This window comes from Microcebus murinus, chromosome 18 (genome assembly GCF_040939455.1).
Source record: "Microcebus murinus isolate Inina chromosome 18, M.murinus_Inina_mat1.0, whole genome shotgun sequence".
Taxonomy (NCBI): domain Eukaryota; kingdom Metazoa; phylum Chordata; class Mammalia; order Primates; family Cheirogaleidae; genus Microcebus; species Microcebus murinus.
Window position 1 is genome coordinate 18,785,093 of NC_134121.1, and position 21,013 is coordinate 18,806,105.

General features: G+C 37.3%; 1 protein-coding gene across 1 annotated transcript in view; it reads left to right on the forward strand.

The window, feature by feature from the left end:
- The window catches only part of METTL16 (methyltransferase 16, RNA N6-adenosine), a 67,690-nt gene that overhangs the window by 25,557 nt on the left and 21,120 nt on the right, over positions 1–21,013 (forward strand). The window contains exons 3-6 of the mRNA XM_012740782.2: positions 2,606–2,805; positions 7,544–7,684; positions 12,877–12,992; positions 16,752–16,894. Of these exons, the coding sequence (XP_012596236.2) occupies positions 2,606–2,805; positions 7,544–7,684; positions 12,877–12,992; positions 16,752–16,894 (600 nt within the window). The remainder of the gene's footprint in view (positions 1–2,605; positions 2,806–7,543; positions 7,685–12,876; positions 12,993–16,751; positions 16,895–21,013) is intronic.

The following is a 21,013-nucleotide window of genomic DNA, read 5'->3' on the forward strand; positions in this document are numbered from 1 at the left end:
CCATTTATCTATTTATATAAATAGGGATTAATATATTCTTTTATTCTATGTGTTATCCCATTGTTAGCATTTTTCATTCACAATGACCCAGATTTGCCCAGTGGGAGCCCCTTCAAGCTGGCTCCAGTGTACTTTTTACTTGTCCCTATCTTCCTTTGAGTGCATTCTGTTTTCTTATATAATAAAATGTTTTAGATCTATCTTATACTTTCCCTACTCCAAACCTATAATAGCCATTTATCCAAGAAACTCTGATTCCTTTTAATGGGGAATGGTACTTCGAAACCAAGGTCTAGGTAACTAGGTACACTCATTGCTATGGGAGTGTCATTGCTTCTAGGCTCTTATCTCTTGAGATTCCTTTATAGCCATCTTTTTTCTGTTTGCCGTAGATTATATTAAAATTGCATTCTTAATCCCTTCCATATTTTCCCCCTATAAATTAGTATCCTGAAGCATTCTTAAAGGTCACAAGAAATAGTTATATTCAGGTATAGAGTGTAATTTTTATATAGATAACAACTCTATTAATATATTCATTAAATCTAATCCTACCTATCATTACTCTATTCACAAGTTCTTTTATTATGAAAGTTTTTGTTTTTCTAAACGGTTTTTTTTATTAAAGAGTAAGTTGTGTATCTAATTACTGGTTGTCTATTATTTCATATATATTCAATTATGTTACTGTATGCTTGTCATAATATAACAGAAGAAAAAAGAATTTGTTATCTGGTCAGACTAGAGGATAATAGAAATGTTTATTGTTGCTTTGGTTATTCTGTCTGTTTTCAGTAAGTGTTTCAACTGCTTTCGTGCCTATAATTTGATCTATATTTAAGTGACTATCATTGTACTAGTTTTTAGTGTTCCTCACAGAATCATAAAATTCCAGCTAGAAAGACCCTTAGATTGTCATGTCTAATCCCTTAAGTTTTATAGATGGGGAAACTGAGATCTAAGAGTTGAGGTGACTTGGTCTAAGTCCATGGCTAATTGATTGCAGAGCCAAGATTAGAATCCAGGTCTCCTGACTTCCACATTAGAACGTTTTTGCTGTGGGTGATGGAGGGTGCTTGGGTTGATGGTACCTGCTTGAAGTTTCCATGGTTGCTAGGTAGATACAGCATTCTTGACACTCAGACATCCAGATGGATATTGAGTTTTTCAAATGGTTGGTCATTTGATGACCAGGAAGGAAACACTAAAGAAGATGGTGTGGATCGGAAGTTGTTTAAAGATGACAGCTATCTGACCATACAATTTAAGGCCAGAATTCTAAGCAGACCGTTTCAAAGCTCTTCCTACCACACAATCCTATTTATTGGCTTTCTGCTCTCCCTCAAAACACTCTGTTTATAGATAAGGCTTGTTGGTTTTCTCTTTTTAATATTTTCTGTTGAGCAGTATTTTTACATCAAAATAGCTATATTGGCGCAAGTTTCTTTAAACATAAATGTGTATCAAATGATCCATTCCTAGGTGTCCACCCAAGAGAAGTGAAAACATATGTCTATACAAAGACTTGTATGTGAAATGTTCATAGCAGCATTGTTTATGATAGCCAAAAAGTAGAAACAATCCAAATGTTCAACTGGTGAATGGATAAACAAAATGTGGTTATCTGTACAATGGAATATTATTCATCCATAGGAAGGAATGAAGTGCTGGTACCTGTTAAACATACATGAACCTTACAAACATTGTATTAAGTGAAAGACTCCAGACACGAAAGATCACATATTATATGATTTCAATTATATAAAACATCCAGAAAATGCAAATCTGTAGAGACAGAAGGTATATTAGTGGTTGCCTGGGGCTGAGGTTGGAATTGAGGAGTGATTTGCAGTTGGGCAAGTGGTTTCTTTTTGGGGATGATGGGAATGTTCTAAAATTGGGTTGTGGTGATGGTTGCACAACTCTGTTAATATACTAAAAACTATTCATTTGTACACTTAGGGGTGAATTTTATAGTACATAAATTGTACTTCACAAAACTTGTTACATTTTATAAATTTAGTATCTATAGTATGTTATAGTTAAGTATCTTATCCTATTTTCATTATTAAACATTTTATACTACTTTCCACTTTTAAGTATGATTTTCAAAAAATGCTAATGTCAAATAATATTAATGGTAACAGTAAAAAAGGGACAGCATTTGTTAAATAGTTCCTATGTACCAGACATTATACTAAGTACTTTTCACAGGTTATCTCATAGCAGGGCTGTGATGTTGGTACTATTATCTTCATTTTACAGTTGAGGAGAGAGTCTCATAGAGGTAAATAACTTGTCTAAAGTGACATAGCTAAGTAAGGGGACAATCAGGAATTTGAACAGAGGCACTGTTAATCTGTATGCTCCATGTATGGATATGCTGTGTTTTTGGTGGAGAATTGTACTACCTTTCAAATGCCGTGACTGTTATATAGCCATGTTTATATGCCTCTGTGCTGAATGCTCTATGACTATTTAGGTATTTAGTTGTGATCTTTCTAGGAAATTCAAATGGATATTTGGTATTGCCTGGTTGCCATAGAGCTTGTACAGCAATGTGAATCTTACTAATCAGTTTTACTTCTTTTTCTCCATCCCCTAGTCTTAATTTTAAAGACCCTGAAGCAGTCAGAGCTCTGACTTGTACTCTACTGAGGGAAGATTTTGGACTTTCTATTGATATTCCATTGGAGAGACTAATTCCCACAGTTCCCTTGAGGCTCAACTATATTCATTGGGTGGAAGATCTGATTGGTCACCAGGACTCTGACAAAAGTACTCTGCGAAGAGGAATTGACATAGGTATATAGTTTTAAATTCTTTTTTGGCTAAACTTAAGTTCATAAGTTTTGCAAGGTCAAATTCTTTGTATACTTTTCTGCTGGGTATTTGTCATTGTGTAAAATAAGCTGGCCACAGATACAGGTTGAGCATCCTTAATCTGAAAATCTGAAATCCAAAATGCTGCAAAATTTGAAGGTTTTTGAGCTCAAAATAAATAGTCAATGGAGTTTTTCAGATTACGTCTTTCAGATTAGCCATGCTTATCCAGTAAGTATAATGCAAATATTCCGAAATCCAAAAAAAAAAAAAAAAAAAAAATTGAGGATCTAAAACACTTCTGATCCTAAGTAAGCATTTTGGGTAAGGGATCCTCAACCTGAATTACTGTTCTTATTTGCTATACCTGAGCTTTTCTGCCATTATTTTCTCTTGAAAAAGGGTTGTTAGCTCCAAATCGGAGGAAGAGGATAGGAGAAGAATGAAAGTGAGGGTCTTGTTCACTTAGCTATTCAGAGCACCACATTGATGTCTGTGTCTATTGGGCATTATTTTTACTCTGAATTATTTGATGTTAGTATAGTATCCTCTTATTGGGATTTTTCTATCTTTTTTTTTTTTTTTTTTTGAGACAGAGTCTTGCTATGTTACCTGGGCTTAAGTGATCCTCCTGCCTCAGCTCCCCAAGTAGCTGGGACTACAGGCATGTGCTACCATGTCTGGCTAATTTTTCTGTTTTTTTGTAGAGACAGAGTCTTGCTCTAGATCAGGCTGGTCTCAAACCCTTGGCCTCAAGTTATCCTCCCACCTCAGCCTCCCGAAGTGCTAGAATTATAGGCATGAACTACCTCACCCAGCCTCTTCCTGCGATTTTGAGGTGGATGGCCAATTAAGATCATGTGGGCCTGAATACTTTCAGGACTCTTTGATTATTTGTAGAGGGTGTTTAATCCAAGATTAAAGGGAGGAAGAGTCATTGAGTTAAAGAAAGATGTTCTGTTAATTATAAACTTTTACAATGGAGAGACTGGCCAGTTTGGTTTATTTGGTTAAGTAGAGATACATACAGAAGCCAGGGTATGTTTTAATTATAAACATATGTATGTTATAGCCAATATTTTCATTTGATAGGGTTTAAAATTGTTTTTAGTCCTTTGACCTTTACTATTCTTATAGCGAAGATTGAAGTAACAGCTCTGTGACTCTATTTCTAAATATAGTACAGTTAATAGCAATCACAATTTCTAGATAGTAGCAAATGTTTAACTTTGACATTTGCACGCATTTTCAGTGAATATTGTCAGTCTTTATCTTACATGACCTTTTCAGCAGCATTTATTGACTCCTCCTTTCTCTTTGTGCATTTTCCTTTTCCCCTTTCATTTCTACTCACTCTTCACTTTTCAGGCCTACCTTCCTGTCCCTGACCATTAGATATTGATAGTCTTTATTTGAGGCTCAGTCTTTAGCCCTTTTCTCATTCAGCACCCTACCGTAGGCAATTTCTGTCACTTTTATGGCTTTATTTCACGCCTCCATGGAGATGAATCACATATTTATTATATTCCTTCAACTCAGTTTACTTTTCTTGACCTTTAGTCTCACGTATAGAAGAAACTTGGGTATCTGAAAAACATCTTAGACTTGACATGCCTAAAACCAAACTCATACTCTTTCTTCCTAATCTTGGTTCTCTTTGTTTCTTATTTCAGTGAATCTACCACAGTCCACTCTGTCATCCTTGACACTTCTCTGCATTCTCACTGAGAGTGTCTATCACTACTTCCTGTTGATTTTTTCTCTTAAAGATTTCTTAAGTCATCTCCTCTCCATCTCAACTGCTAACCACCCCAGTCCAAGTCACCATTGTCTCTTACCTTGTCTGCAGGATAGATTCTCAACTAGTCTGCTTAAAAAGCTTCACAGCCAGCCAGACACCATGGCTGACACCTGGAATCCTAACACTTTGGCAGGCGGAGGCGGGAAAATTGCTTGAGGCCAGGAGTTTGTGCCCAGCCTGAGCAACATAGCGAGAACCTGTCTCTACAAAAAATAGAAAAATAAGCCAGCTGTGGTGGTGTGTACCTATACTCCCAGCTACAGGATTGCTTGAGCCCAGGTATTTGAGGTTGCAGTAAGATCTGATGATGCCACTGAACTCCAGCCTGGGCAACAGAGCAAGACCTTGTCTCAAAAAAAAAAGTTAAAAAAAAGTTTGACAGCCTATTTGGTACTAATTTGATTTTAATTATGCCCCAAACCCTCTAAAATAGCACTTGGAGATGTAGAAGGTTAATGGATTTTAGTTCTTCACAAGGGGCACTGCTTACTGAAATCATATTCATTCTAATTAGAGCTTTTAAAATAAATTCTTCCCCCAGACTCCATCAGTTTGCTCTAATTCTATGATTATATACTTTCCATTTTTATTTATCATTACAAAGAAGATTACCTATTAGAAAATGTCATTCGGCTTTCTAAGGGGATTCTGTTCTGTCCTATAAAGGATTAGTAAAGAATCTTGTTGTATGCTATTAGAAGGCAAGTCTTTGGTCTTGAGAATTGAGAAACTTTTTTTTGGCAGAGGACAGGTCTTTTACCTACATTTATTACCCAAGAGGTAAGTGTACTTTTTTTTTTTTTTAATGAAATTGAAGTATGAAGACAGAAACAATTGTGTGAAAGTCAAGGGCCTGGGATCTGGTCTGGATTTTTTCCCCCTCCAGAACTGAAAATTTTCACTACAACTGAAATTTTCTCATTGTCAGTGACTCTGGATCACCAGAATGGCTAGCAGGAGCTAAATAATTGTAGCTTCTGAATGGAGCTTGAATACCCTATACTACCCCTTCCTAGGGGTTTGCCTAGGATCATCAGGGCCAAGATACTCTTGGGCAAACATGGTAGGCAGTGCACTCATCACTGTGACTGTCAAAGAGCTTAGCTGTTCCTGCCATTAGTTGTCCTATCTTTTACTGGCCTATTCAGAATACCTAATGAGGAAGCAGTATGATGAGCCTGGATTTCCTCTGGGTTAGGGGTATCTCCAGCCTTAACCTCTTCCTGCCAAATCCTTAGAAGACTAGACTGGAACCAGGAAGTGGTCAGGGGAAAGCAGGCCTAGAGTGGCTGGTAATAGGCTGACTACTGTAGGCCTTTGGGAAAAACACTGACTTTCCTTCTCTTGAATATACTTTTTAGAATCTAATTGGCCAAGATTAGTCACCATCATATTATAAAAGCAATATTTGTGGTTGGTGTATGGTCCAGTCAAGGGCTAGGGGTTCTGCATACAAGTTTAGGACCAAACTCAACTTGTCAAAGGATGATTTTTTTTTGCCTGGAGCATTTTGCCTCTGAATATCTCCCTTGAAACTGTGGTGGGGCTAGAGAGTGACTGTTGTATTGGCCCCAAATCAAATATATTCCCATGTTTCTACATCCAAGAAATGAGGTCTCTCTTCAGTTTTGTTTCATTTTTTTGCTTCCAGTTTCTATCAAGTGATAGATAACTTATAGAAATGTAGGGAGTTGGGCAGTTAAACATTATAAAAATTTTATACTCTATTTTCTGCTTTTGGAGAATGGATGTACATTGATCTGTTTTAAGTTATTACTGTGGTATTTTAACAAATAGCATTGATTTCTTTTAAGAAAATCAAGTTTTGTATGAGATTTAAAATGAAGACCTTTGGCCGGGCGCGGTGGCTCACACCTGTAATCCTAGCACTCTGGGAGGCCGAGGCCGGAGGATTGCTCCAGGTCAGGAGTTCAAAACCAGCCTGAGCAAGAGTGAGACCCTGTCTCTACTATAAATAGAAAGAAATTAATTGGCCAACTAATATATATAGAAAAAATTAGCCAGGCATGGTGGTGCATGCCTGTAGTCCCAGCTACTCGGAAGGCTGAGGCAGAAGGATTGCTTGAGCCCAGGAGTTTGAGGTTGCTGTGAGTTAGGCTGACGCCATGGCACTCACTCTAGCCTGGGCAACAAAGTGAGACTCTGTCTCAAAAAAAAATAAAAACAGCCGGGCGCTGTGGCTCACGCCTGTAATCCTAGCTCTTGGGAGGCCGAGGCGGGCGGATTGCTCAAGGTCAGGAGTTCAAAACCAGCCTGAGCAAGAGCGAGACCCCGTCTCTACTATAAATAGAAAGAAATCAATTGGCCAACTGATATATATATATAAAAAATTAGCCGGGCATGGTGGCGCATGCCTGTAGTCCCAGCTACTTGGGAGGCTGAGGCAGAAGGATCACTCGAGCCCAGGAGTTTGAGGTTGCTGTGAGCTAGGCTGACGCCACGGCACTCACTCTAGCCTGGACAACAAAGCGAGACTCTGTCTCAAAAAAAATAAATAAATAAATAAATAAATAAATAAATAAATAAAAACAAACAATCAAATAAATAAATAAATAGACCTTTATAAAGTAAATCAAATTGAGTCTTGACCATTTTAAGTAAGTCATGTATTCCTTGACCTCCAAATATGTGTACTTCATTTTGCATAGTACATACAAAAGAGGAGGACAGCAAGGTTTCTATCCTCTAGGAAGCTCGAACCTAATTATGAGCTAAGATCAACATATGTGAAATGACTAGAGAACACAGCCACAGTATGACAGTATGTATGAGATCAGGTTCCAGCTTGTGATTGAAGTTGTTAACTCTGTAAGAATTCTGAGAAGAATGATGTTTTCGTTATTGTTCTCACCTTTCCCTATGGTGTGTAGAATGTGTTTTGAATTTTCATTTTACTAGGTACGGGAGCATCCTGCATCTATCCCTTACTTGGAGCAACCTTAAATGGCTGGTATTTCCTTGCAACAGAAGTGGATGACATGTGTTTCAACTATGCAAAGAAAAATGTGGAACAGAATAACTTATCTGATCTCATAAAAGGTTAGCTCAACAGAATAAATATCCCCTTCAAGCTTTGTTTATTAAGCTATCTTTTTAATTGAACATATCTCATTATTTTTTCCCTTAATAATGCAGGCTTTGGTAATTTTTAAAAATCTGGCACATTGTAATTGGATTTGCTGTTTTGATACCAGAATTAACTCAGAAAGAAAATAGTAACTGCAGTTGATCTTCATTATTTGTGGATTCTGTGTTTGTGAATTTGCCTACTTGCCGAAACTTACTTATTTATTCATTCATTTTAGTAGATTTTCTTGAATAAATGTTTCTTTATTTGCTATATGCCCTTAGGACCATTTCCAGAGACTTTAGTTGTTTTTTGTTTGTATATTTTAATAGACTTTATTTTTTAGGGCAGTTTTAGGTTCACAGAAAAATTGAGTAGAAGGTTCAGCAATTTCCTGTATATACCCCTGCTCCCACACATGCACAGTCTCCCCCATTATCCATTTCCCCCACCAGAGTGGGACATTTGTTACAGTTGATGAACTTACGTTGACACCTCATTATCACCCAAAGTCCATAGCTTGCATTAGGGTTCATTCTTGGTGTTGTATATTCTGTGGTTTGGGGCAAATGAAAATGCCCTGTCTCTACCATTATAGCAGTATATATAGAATAGTTTTACTGCCTTAAAAACACTCTATAGGCCAGGCACGGTGGCTCACGCCTGTAATCCTAGCACTCTGGGAGGCCAAGGCAGGTTGATCACTCAAAGTCAAGAGTTCAAAATTAGCCTGAGCAAGAGTGAGACCCCATCTCTACTATAAATAGAAACAAATTAATTGGCCAACTAAAAATATATAGAAAAAAATTAGGTGGGCATGGTGGCACGTGCCTGTAGTCCCAGCTACTCGGGAGGCTGAGGCAGAAGAATCGCTTGAGCCCAGGAGTGTGAGGTTGTTGTGAGCTAGGCTGATGTCATGGCACTCTACTGGACAACAGAGTGAGACTCTGTCTCAGAAAAAAAAAAACAACAAAAAACATCTATGCTCCAACTGTTCATCCTTTAGCCCCACAACCCCTTGCAACCACTAATTTTTTTACTATTTCCATAGTTTTGCATTTTCTAGAATGTCGTGTAGTTGAAATCATACAGTATATAACCTTTTCAGATTGGCTTCTTTCACTTAGTAATATTTGTTTCCTCTGCCTTTTCATAGTTTGATAGCTCATCTATTTTTAGCACATTTCTTTTTAATATTTCATTGTCTGAGTGTACCACAGTTTATCCATTCATCTACTGAAGAATAACTTGGTTGCTTCCAAGTTTTGGCAATTATGAATAAAGTTGCAATAAATATCCATGTGCTGGTTTTTATGTGCACAAAAGTTTTCATTCCCTTTGGGTAAAATGCTAAGTAGTATATTTGCTGGATTATATGGTAAGAGTGTGTTTAATTTTGTAAGAAACCACCAAATTGTTTTCCAAAGTGGCTGAACCATTTTGTATTTCCACCAATTAAAGTTCCTGTTGCTCACATTGTCACCAGCATTTAGTGTTGTCACTTTTCTGGATTTTGGCCATTCTAATAGGTTTATAGTGGTATCTCATATGTTTCCTTGATGAAATATGATGTGGAGCATCTTTTAATATACTTGCCATCTGTATATCTTTTTTGGTGAGGTGTTTATCAGGTCTTTGGCCAATTTTTTTTTTTTTTTTGAGACAGGATCTAGCTCTGTTGCCAAGGCTGAAGGGCAGTGGTGCCATTGTAGCTCACTACAGCCTGGGCTCAGTGATCCTCCTGTCTCATCCAACCAAAGTACTGAGATTAGTATATTTTGGATAACTGTCTTTAATCTGATAAATCTTGCAAATATTTCCTTATAGTCTGTGACTTGTCTTTTTATTCTGTTGGCAGTGCCTTTCACAGAGCAAAAATTTTTTATTTTATTTCGTTTTTTTTTGAGACAGAGCCTCACTTTGTTGCCCTGGCTAGAGTGAATGCCATGGCGTCAGCCTAGCTCACAGCAACCTCAAACTCCTGGGCTCAAGCGGTCCTCCTGCCTCAGCCTCCCAAGTAGCTGGGACTACAGGCATGCACCACCATGCCCGGCTCATTATTTGTATATATATTTTTAGTTGGTCAATTAATTTCTTTCTATTTTTAGTAGATACGGGGTCTCGCTCAGGCTGATTTTGAACTCCTGACCTCGAGCAATCCGCCGGCCTCGCCCTCTCAGAGTGCTAGGATTACAGTTGTGAGCCACCATGCCCGGCCTATGTTTTATTATGATAGATTTTGAGTTAATATTTTTGAAGGGTGTAAGGTATATGTCTAGATTCATTTTTTGCATGTGTATGTCCAGGTGATGTTCCAGCGCCATTTGTTGGAAAGGCTCTATAGCTGCATTGGTTTACCTTTGCTACTTTGTCAAAAATCAGTTGACTGTATTTATGGAAACTTATTTCTGGACTCTCTATTCTGTTCCATTGATCTGTTCTTTTACCAGTGCTATACTGTTTTGATCTTTTATAGTAAATCTTGAAGTTGCGTAGTGTCAGCCCATTAACTTTGTTCTTCTCTTTCAATTTTGTGTTGGCTCTTCTGGGTCTTTTGCTTCTTCATATAAACTTTATTTTTACTTTTTAATTAGTTTATTTATTTTTTGAGACAGAGTCTCACTTTGTCACCTACAGTAGAATGCAGTGGCATTATCTCAGCTCACTGCAACCTCAAACTCCTGGGCTCAAGTAATCCTTCTGTGTCAGCCTCCTGATTAGCTGGTACTAAGGAGCGTGCCACCTCACCCAGCCCTCTTCATATAAACTTTAGAATTAGTTTGTCAATAGTTAAAATTTATTTTAACCCCCAAATCAGTATTCATGGTGTCTTTATGGTCACTCACAGACATGTGCAGAGCGGCAATAATTTGAGTCACCCAATGTTTTTGTTCCCAGCTGAGGTTGAACAAAGTGATACTCTACCTTCTTATTTCAGCTCTCATACTGTGAACCAGTGTCCTTTCTGTGGTCTATTTAGTGCCATGTTTTCTGTATTTTTGTATTTTTTCTTAATGATTTTGCTGTTTAAAATAGCCCCTAAAGAGTGCTGTCTAGTGTTCCTAATGCAAGGAGGCTGTGAGGTGCCTAACAGAGAAAACATGTGTATTAGATAAGCTTCATTAAGACATGAATTATAGTGTGTTGGTCATAAATCCAGTGTTAATGAATGAGGAATGTATATTAAATAAGATGTCTTTAAACAGAAACACATACAAGATAAGGTTGCATATCTATCAGTTGATGAAAATGTTATGATCAGAGCCTTGTAGGAACTTAACTTTGTATTTTCTCTAGGAGCCCAGAGGTTCAGTATTCATTTGCTAATTCAGTATTTGTGGCAACTTTATAGAACATAACTAGTGTGAATAATGAGAATTGACTGTATATGAAGTAACCCAGTCACCAAGATTTTAAAAGAAAGTGACCAGATGTGGTGACTCATGCCTGTAATCCCAGTACTTTGGTAGGCTGAGGTGGGAGGATTATTTGAGACCAGGAATTTGAGACCAGCCTGGGCAACATAGCAAGACCCATCTGTACTAAAATTTTTTTTAAAATTAGCTGGTGGTGTTGGTGCATGCCTGTAGTCCCAACTACTTGAGAGACTAAGGTGGGAGAATTACCTGAGCCTAGGAGTTCGAGGCTGCAGTGAGCTATGATTGTGCCACTGCACTCCAGCCTGGCCATGTGATACCCTGTCTATTTAAAATAAAAAGGGGGCAGGGGAAGGAAGCCCTACTGTTGATTAAGTATACCATCTTTTTAAATTTTGGTGCATGGAGCTTGAAACTGTGTCAGAAATAGTCAAATCCCCTATGAGGAGTTACTTTTTATTTTTGTATCCATTGTATGTATGAAGTGCTGTTAATTTTTTCATTAAAGTGATTTTATGTCATTTTATGAAAGAAATAAGGCTTTTCTAAGTGTTAAACATATCAACATAAAGGGAAATACTAATATTTTTAATACATTTGTTTTATTTCTCCATTGCTCTGTAACATTCAAATGTAGCAGCTTTAACAGTAAACATTCATTATCTCATAGTTTCTGTGGGTTAGGAATTTAGGTGTGGCTTAGTTTGGTGGTTCTGGTTCAGAGTCTTGAAGCACTTGTGGTCAAGTTGTTGGCTAGAGCTGCCGTCAACCAAAGGATTGACTGGTGAGAGATTTGCATCCAAGGTTGCTCAATTACATGGCTATTGGAAGGAAATCCTAGTTCATTGCCATGTGGATATCTCCATGGAACTATTTGTGTGTCCTTAAAGCGTATCAATCAGCCTCTCCTAGAGCAATTCAGGAGAAAGGGCAAGGAGGAAGCCATATTGCTTCCTATGACTTGAGACCCCCTGTCACTTCCATTATATTCTGTTTGATAAAGCTGAGTCACTAAGTGCAGCCTACACTTTCAAGGACAGGAAAATTAAACTCCATCTCTTGAAGGGAGTAGTCCCAAAGAATTGATAGACATACAGTCACACATTGCTTCATGACAAAGATATATTCTGGGAAATGTGTCATTAGGTGATTTCATTGTCCTGTGAATATCATAGAGTGTACATACACAAACCTAGATGGTATAGCCTGCTACACACCTATGCTATATGGTGGAGCTTATTGCTCCTAGGTTAGAAGCCTGCACAGCATCTTACTGTACATAATAACACAGTGGTAAGTATCTGTGTATCTAAACATAGAAAAGGTACAGTAAAACTATGATATTATAATCTTATATGCAGTCCTATTTTTTTTTTTTTTTTTTTTTTAGATGAGGTCTCACTCTGTTGCCTAGCCTGGAGTGCAGTGTTGTGGTCATAGCTCACTGCAGCCTTGAATTCCTGGATGTAAGCAGTCCTGCCTTAGCCTCCCAAGTAGCTGGAACTACAGGCATGTGCCACCATGTTGCAATCAGAGCTCACTAATTTTTTAAAAAAATTTGTTTTTAGAGAGGGGAATCTCGATGTGTTGCCCAGGCTTATCTCAGACTCTTGGCCTCAAGTGATGCTCCTGCCTCAGCTTCCCAAGTTACTGGGATTATAGGCATGAGCCACTGCACCCAGTGTTGCAGTCCATTGTTGACCAAAACATCATTATGCAGAACATGACTATATTTTAAAACCACCACAACATTAATTATAGTTAACAGTTCCTATTTTTTCTCCTAGTGGTGAAAGTGCCACAGAAGACACTCCTGATGGATGCTCTTAAAGAAGAATCTGAGATTATCTATGACTTTTGCATGTGCAACCCTCCCTTTTTTGCCAATCAATTGGAAGCCAAGGTAAAATGTCTTCTGCTTTAAAGTAATTGAATACTTAATCTAAATGTTCCTTGTTTGCAGAAATAAGAGCAAAGAGCAGCTTTTATTTTCTTAATTAAAAATTTTATTTTTTTGAGACAGCATCTTACTATATTGCTCAGGCAGACCTCAAGTGATCATTGCACTTCAGCTTCCCAAGTAGCTGGGACTACAGGCATGTTCCATTGTACCTGGCTTTTGGAAGCCATATCAGTCAGGATGCTTTTGGTTTTGAGGTACATTTGACCCTCCATATCTGTGAATTTTGCATCTGCAGGTTCTGTCTGTGGATTTAGCCAACCACAGATCAAAAGTGTTTGGGGAGGGAAGAACCAATGGAAAATAACAATACAACAATAAAAATACAAATAAAAAAGCAATACACACAGGTATTTGTCACAGGTATTTGCACAGCATTTACATTGTATTAGGTATTATAAATAATCTAGAGATGATTTAAAGTATACTGGAGGATGTGTGTAGGTTATATGTGGATAATGTGCCATTTTATATAAGGGATTTGAGCATCCGCATCCACAGATTTTAGTATCCAAGGGGGTGTCCTAGAACCAAGTTTATTGGCTTACATATCTGAGAAATCCAGCAATAGTTGGGATTTCAGGAATGATTTGATCAAGGTGTTCATAGTATTAAAAAGGCTCTGTTTTTCTCTTGGCTCTGACCTGGTCCTTGATTGTTTTTGTTCTTAGGCTGGTTTACTTGTGGCACAATAATATTTATGGGGTGGGAAGATGAGGAGTTTTTTTCTTTCCTAAACCATTGAATATTTGATTTTCTTCTGATCAGACCAACTTAGGTCATAGTCCACTCCTAGACTACACTTGTTGGCTTATGAAGGAAATCACTGTTTTTACTGCCACCTATCATTTGATAGTAAATAAATGTCTGGTTTACTCTCTCCAACTTCAAATGAAAAATGTATTTGCTCATGAATATGGGTAGAGATGCACTGGATAAAAAGAACCTATTGAAAAACTCAGCGTGATAAAATGTGACTGATTTAACCTTAGTTTTCCTTCAGCTAATAACCCTTTATTAATAATAAAAAGTGAGTAATATTAATCAGAAGAAAATAATAAGAGTGTTTGTGTTTAAAACTTTAGAGATAATAAATTGCTTTTAGAATCACTCAGATACCCTAAAATTTAGTACCATTTCCATGCCTCACAGCAAAATCTAGATGGATTAAATTTTTTGGTGGAGGGAGAATAGATAAAATATTATTAACAATGCCAAGATTCCAGATTGGAACATAAAATGAAACAAGATTTAGAAGTCTAAGTTTTAGTCTTCAGTGCAAATAAATTATATGAACTAAAATAACCACATCTTGGAGTACAATTTTTTAAAATATTGAGCTACAACATATATAATCTGCATAAAAGTACACGTCACAAGTGTAGACTGGATTTTCCAAAGTGAACATTTCTGTGGAGCCAGCATCCAAATGACGAAATAGAACATTACTATTACAGCAGCAGAACTAAGTTCCCAGAGTTGTGCAGCCATCACCACAGCCAATTTGAGAACATTTTCATCACCCCAAAAAGAAATCCCTTACCTATTAGCACTCACTCAGTTTCTCCACAGCATCCTTAGGCTGAGGCAACTGCCAGTCTACTTTGTTTTTATAAATTTTGCCTGTTTTAGACATACCGTATAAATGGAATGATATGTCATTTTTTGTGACTGGTATCTTTTACTAAGAATAATATATGTTTTCAAGGTTCATCCATGTTGTAGCATGTATCATGTTTCATTTCTTTTTCTTGCCAAGTAGTATTCCACAGTATGGATATGTCACATTTTGCTTACTGTTCATCAGTTGATAGAATGATATGGGTTGTTTCCACTTTTGGGGTCTTAGGAGTAATGCTCCTGTGAGCATATCTGTACAAGTACTTCTGTGGACATAGGTTTTCATTTCTCTTGGGTATATATACATTTCTGCTGGGTTGTATGGTAACACTATGTTTAATTGTTTGAAGAACTGCCAGACTTTTCCAAAATGACTATGCCATTTTACATTCCCACCAGTAGTGGTTTATGAGAGTTCCAATTTTCCAAATCTATATCAACACTTATATGTCTTTTTGATTATAGCCATCCTAGTGGGTGTGAAGTGGTGTCTCTTTGTGGTTTTGATTAGTATTTCCCTAATGGCTGATGATGTTGAGCGTCTTTTCATGTACTTATTGATCATTTGTGTGTCTTGGAGAAATGCCTATTCAGATCCTCTGCCCATTTTTAAGTTGGGTTATTTTTCTTTTTATTATTAAGTTGTAACAATTCTTTATATATCTTAGATACAAATCCTTTAATAGATAATGATTTGCAAACATTTTCTGCAATTCTGTGGGTGGTTTTTTCAATTTCTTGATGGTATCCCTTGCAGCCCCAAAGTCTTAAATTTTTATGAACTCCAGTTTACCAATTTTTTCTTTTGTTGGTTATGCTTTTGCTGTCCTAGCTAAGAAAACATTGCTTACTTCAAGGTCATGAAGATTCACTCCTGTATTTTCTTCTGAGAGTTTTATGGTTTTAGTTTTTACATTTATGTCTTTGATGCATTTTGAGTTAACTTTTTTGTGTGGTGGGAGATAAGAATAGACTATTTATTTATTTATTTATTTTGAAACAGAGTCTCACTTTGTTGCCCAGGCTAGCGTGAGTGCCGTGGCGTCAGCCTAGCTCACAGCAACCTCAAACTCCTGGGCTCAAGAGATCCTGCTGCCCCAGCCTCCTGAGTAGCTGGGACTACAGGCATGTGCCACCATGCCTGGCTAATTTTTTCTACATATATTAGTTGGCCAATTAATTTCTTTCTATTTATAGTAGAGACGGGGTCTTGCTCTTGCTCAGGCTGGTTTTGAACTCCTGACCTCGAGCAATCCGCCCGCCTCGGCCTCCCAGAGTGCTAGGATTACAAATGTGAGCCACTGTACCCGGTGTAGATTAAATATTTAAATGTAAAAAGCAAAACTGTGAAAGTACTAGATGAAAACATAAGTAAATATTTATTTAATCTTTGGGTAGATTTTCTGTGCATGAAACCAAGGCAGAAAATATAAAGAAAAAGTGACAGACTGGGCTATATACAAAGGTAAAATTTTTTTGTTTAATCACAAAGATGGAAGGGAAGAGACCTGGGAAGGAATATTGGCCTGAGTACAGTTGTTTAAAATATAATATTGTAGCAACTATGTGATTTTTAAATCTTAAATCTAGCATAATATTTGGGAAATAAAATTACATCTAAACATTCTTATTTAGAGCTGGAGTATATTCAAAGATTTGGTTCTTGGCCGGGCGCGGTGGCTCACGCCTATAATCCTAGCACTCTGGGAGGCCGAGGTGGGAGGAACGCTCAAAGTCATGAGTTCGAAACCAGCCTGAGCAAGAGCAAGACCTCGTCTCTACTATAAATAAAAAAGAAATTAATTGGCCAACTAATATACATAGAAAAAATTAGCCAGGCATGGTTATGGTGCATGCCTATAGTCCCAGCTACTCGGGAGGCTGTGGCAGGAGGATCACTTGAGCTCAGGAGTTTGAGGTTGCTGTGAGCTATGCTGACGCCATGGCACTCACTCTAGCCTGTGCAACAAAGTGAGACTCTGTCTCAAAAAAAAAAAAAAAAAAGATTTGGTTCTTTGGTTCTATATTTGGTGCTTAAGGTGTGAAAATCTTTCACCAGGGTTCTTTATTGTTGTTTTTCAGGGAGTAAATTCTCGAAATCCTCGAAGACCTCCACCTAGTTCTGTAAATACAGGCGGCATCACAGAGATCATGGCAGAAGGAGGTGAATTAGAGTTTGTTAAAAGGATCATTCATGACAGTTTACAACTTAAAAAAAGATTAAGGTAAGTTAGTTATTACAACATAGGAATATTTACCCCCTGTGTAACTCCAAAAGAAACCATGTCACTCAGAGGAGATGTCATCACAGTGGTCTGAAGAATAAACAAAGATTGCAAAGGTAGTGGATCCTACAATCTGCAAAGACCCTGTTTCTGAGGATGCTCTCATGCCTTTAATTGATTTGTGTTTCCTGTAACCATCTCTACTACACAGATAGAAAAGAGGAAAATAACATATGATTGTATTGCTCCCATTAGTGTGGTCCTGTGATGGAACAAAACTGACTCAAATATGGCTTTTGATTAGAAAACAGATGGGTTCAGATATGTCTCATGAACCAGAATAAATTTGTTGCCTAGTCCTTGAAGCAATTTATGTTCTTGGAATCAGTCTCCCAAACAGTGACAGATGTGAAGACATTGAGCTGTCACAAACTTAATGAAGGGAAACTGAGATCACTAACCAGTTCCAGAGGAGGGTTAAGGCTATTCCTTTTAAAAGCTAATTATCTTGGACAACACACCTGTCATTAAGCAGCATAAGGTACTCAAAAACAGCTATTTGTCTCGCTTGACTTCTCAGCCTGCCACATGTTGTTGAAGTGATGGATAATGTGGTAGTTTAAAACTAAAAGAGCTTTCAACCCTAGGATTTAGCTTTGGGACATAAGGAGGATTTTTTTTTTTAATTGTGGTAAATACACATAAAATTTACCATCTAAATTTTTTAAGTGTACAGTTTCAGTAAATAGTGTTAAGTACATTCACATTGTGCATTCTCCAGAACTCTTCATTTTGCAAAACTATAACTTCATACCTGTTAACAACTCCCCATTCTCCCCTAGCCCATGGCAGCCACCATTCTACATTCCGTCTCTATAAATCTGACTACTCTAGGTACCTCATATAACTGGAATCATACAGTATTTGTCCTTTTGTGAGTGGCTTATTTCACTCAGCATGTTTTCAGGGTTCATCCATGTTGTAGCATGTATCAGGATTTCTTTCCTTTTTAAAGCTGAATAATATTAACAGTCCATTGTGTATACACCACATTTTGTTTATCTGTTCATCCACTGATGGACACTTAGGTTGCCTATACCCTTTAACTGTTGTGAAGAATGCTGTGTGAACATTGATGTATAATATAAATATCTCCTTGAGACCCTGCTTGCAGTTTTTTTGGATGTATACCCAGAAGTAGAATTCCTAGACAGGGAAGAATCTTTCCCCCCACCCCCTTTTTTTTATTTATAGGTGTTTACAGCTGCTTATTTTAGTAAAATGCCAATTCCCAAATCAGCAATTATCCTGGTTTGTTAAATGTAAATTTATTTAAGTATTTGTGGAAAGCATCTTAATTTATTGGATGGTCTGCCTCTCAGAAAAGTTACACATTGCTAAAGCCAAAGGTTGATGCATCTTGCTTTAAATTGATTTCTTCAAAGACATGTTAGAGTCTCTTGAGGAAGAAAGAAACTAAAGAAACTTGAGTAGAGTCTGAGTTAGTAAAATTAACTTGAAGAATATAACAGCACTGAAACTCATGAAAAAAGGTAACCAGCCATGTGACCGTTTCATTATCTGTTGGCTTTCATGGGAACTATAGTTGGCTCTTCTAGGCTGCAGTATTCTTGGAGTTGTTTTTAGGAGGCATTTAAACAATAAAATTCTATTATTTTCAAAGTCCCACTTGAACTACAAAAACATGTTTTAAAGGAACACCATTCTAAGGGCTAGAAACCAATTCAATATGTTTCATGTCTGCCTGTACCTGGCTCTAGTGACCCTTAAATTGAATGAAAGGTATAAGTTTGCTAGCAAAGATAAATTGCAAAACCCTATCATGTCTCTGGAGAGTTGACCATTTTGAGCGTGGCATCATATATGGGAAACATTACCCAGTTATGATTTATTTAAAAACGGGTTTTTTTTCATTATTGTGTGAACATCTAAATAGATAAATAACTGGGTTCAACTGTCTGCTCTGTTGGGCCTCAAGTAGGTTGAGAGGGAGATGAAAGGACAAGGGAGGAAATGAAGTGATTTTTATTGAAGAAAGAATAGAGCAATGTTTTGTGAAAGAGTATTGCTTGAGAATACTGTTTTCAATTTCACATCCTACTATAACTGACATTTGTAAATATTACCAGTTCGTGTCCTCATGTATATTTTTATAGTTGACATTATAATGTTTATACCAAATATGAGTTATATGGGACTCTGAATGCTGTGCAAATTGCTTATTTGGAAGCTCTAAGGAAACCAGAGATTAAAAACAAGTACTTTAACCCTACCATCTGTTTCTTATCCCTCTGAAATGTTTTTCTTCTTGTCCCTGAGGAAGCACAGAAACTAAGCAGAATTTGTAACATGATGGGGTGAAATAAGTTAAATTTGTTGGACTGATCTCAGGATGGTGCCTCGCCTCCCCTTCAAGATCATGTCTCTCCTAAGTCATGCTTACCAGCTATTACAATTTTGTCTTGTATCTTAAGGAATTTTGCAGCTGGAGGGAGCTTGGGAGGTAAAGTTATTTAACCTCTTAGTTTTACAGATTAGAAACGGCAAACACAGATCTCCTGATTCTAGTCCAGTGATCTTTCTGCCACCCCTTCTGCCACCCCCTGCTGCAGCTGCTGCAGCTCTAAGATGCAGTTGGATTTCCAAATCAACAGCCTTTCTAGTATTGATGAAGATTTATAAGTGCTTGACACCTTTACTTTGACCTTTTGTGTCTGTGACTTTAGTTTACTTACTAGCATTTGAGGGGGGGAGATTCCCCCATCTAAACCTTATAGATAAATTACAAGACTTTCTTTATCAAACTCCTCAAGGCCTGAATTCCACTGTTGTCGTTGGTTATTAGTTCTGTAGCTGATGCCTTTATAGCAGTAATTTTATGATTTTTCTAGGAACCAGAGGTCTGTATTTTGTAAAGCATCAACTCGATACTGTTTTTACCCATTCTTTCTATTTTTGCCTTTTCCTTTCTGATCCCTACCTCCTTCCAAATGATGGATACTTCTTGGATTTGGGTATATAATCCAAATTTTGGGGGTGGGCAGTAAGTTTAATAAATCAGGGCCTTTGGAGGTGATTCTTTGACTTATGATTAAAATTCTGGTTTTTTTCTTGGTAAAATGGGAGGATAGTAGGTACCTCATAGGGTGGTTAAGGAATTAATTGAATACATATTTAATATAAATAATAGTGATTATTGGTGTCATTTTAACTCTGGACTGTTCTAGACTGCAACATGCTGTGAAATGTTAGATAATATTATTTATAATTTTGTTATCTCTTAAATAGCATAACCACATTTATAGGAAATTAGAAAATGGAAAAGCATTGATCCCAGTACTTTGACACAACTGTTAGCTTATTTGGGGTGCATTTCCAATTAATTCCTTCCCTTTTTTTATTCATGTGGTTGTTACCATGAATACAAAGAATTTTATCTTCTGCTTTTGATTTTAACTTTACTTTTTTTTATCCCTTTCTTTCTTTGTAGTTAATGGTATGCATAGCAATTATTTTTAAATAGCCTAACAACAGTCTGTAATTGCTTATTTTTGGATATTGGATTTCTTATGTTCACTATTGCAAAAAATGTGTCACTTCTCTGTTTCTTACTATACTGCCATCTTTTGAGACTATTATGAATGGTTATCTTTGACCTCTGGTTTCATCTTTCCTTGTTTGTTTTTGTTTTTGAGACAGAGTCTCGTTTTGTCACCTGGGCTAAAGTGCAGTGGTGTCTTCATAGCTCACTGCAACCTCAAACTCCTGGGCTCAAGCACTTCTCCTGCCTCAGCCTCCCAAGTAGGTATTTTTTGTAGAGATTGGGTCTCATTCTTGTTCAGGCTGGTCTTGCACCCCTGGCTTCAAGAGATCCTCCCACCTTGGCCTCCCAAAGTGCTAGGATTACAGGCGTGAGCCTTAGTTGAATTACCTTTGAAGTTTGATATGGCAAAGTCTCGTTGATTGGTGTCTGCTCTAAGGCTTTCGGAGAAAAGGTTGGATCCAGTAGCTCTTCCCATGATGAGCTAGCTGTATCACCTTTTTTTGAGATGGGATCTCTGTTGTCCAAGGCTCAAGTGACCCTCCCACGTCAGCCTC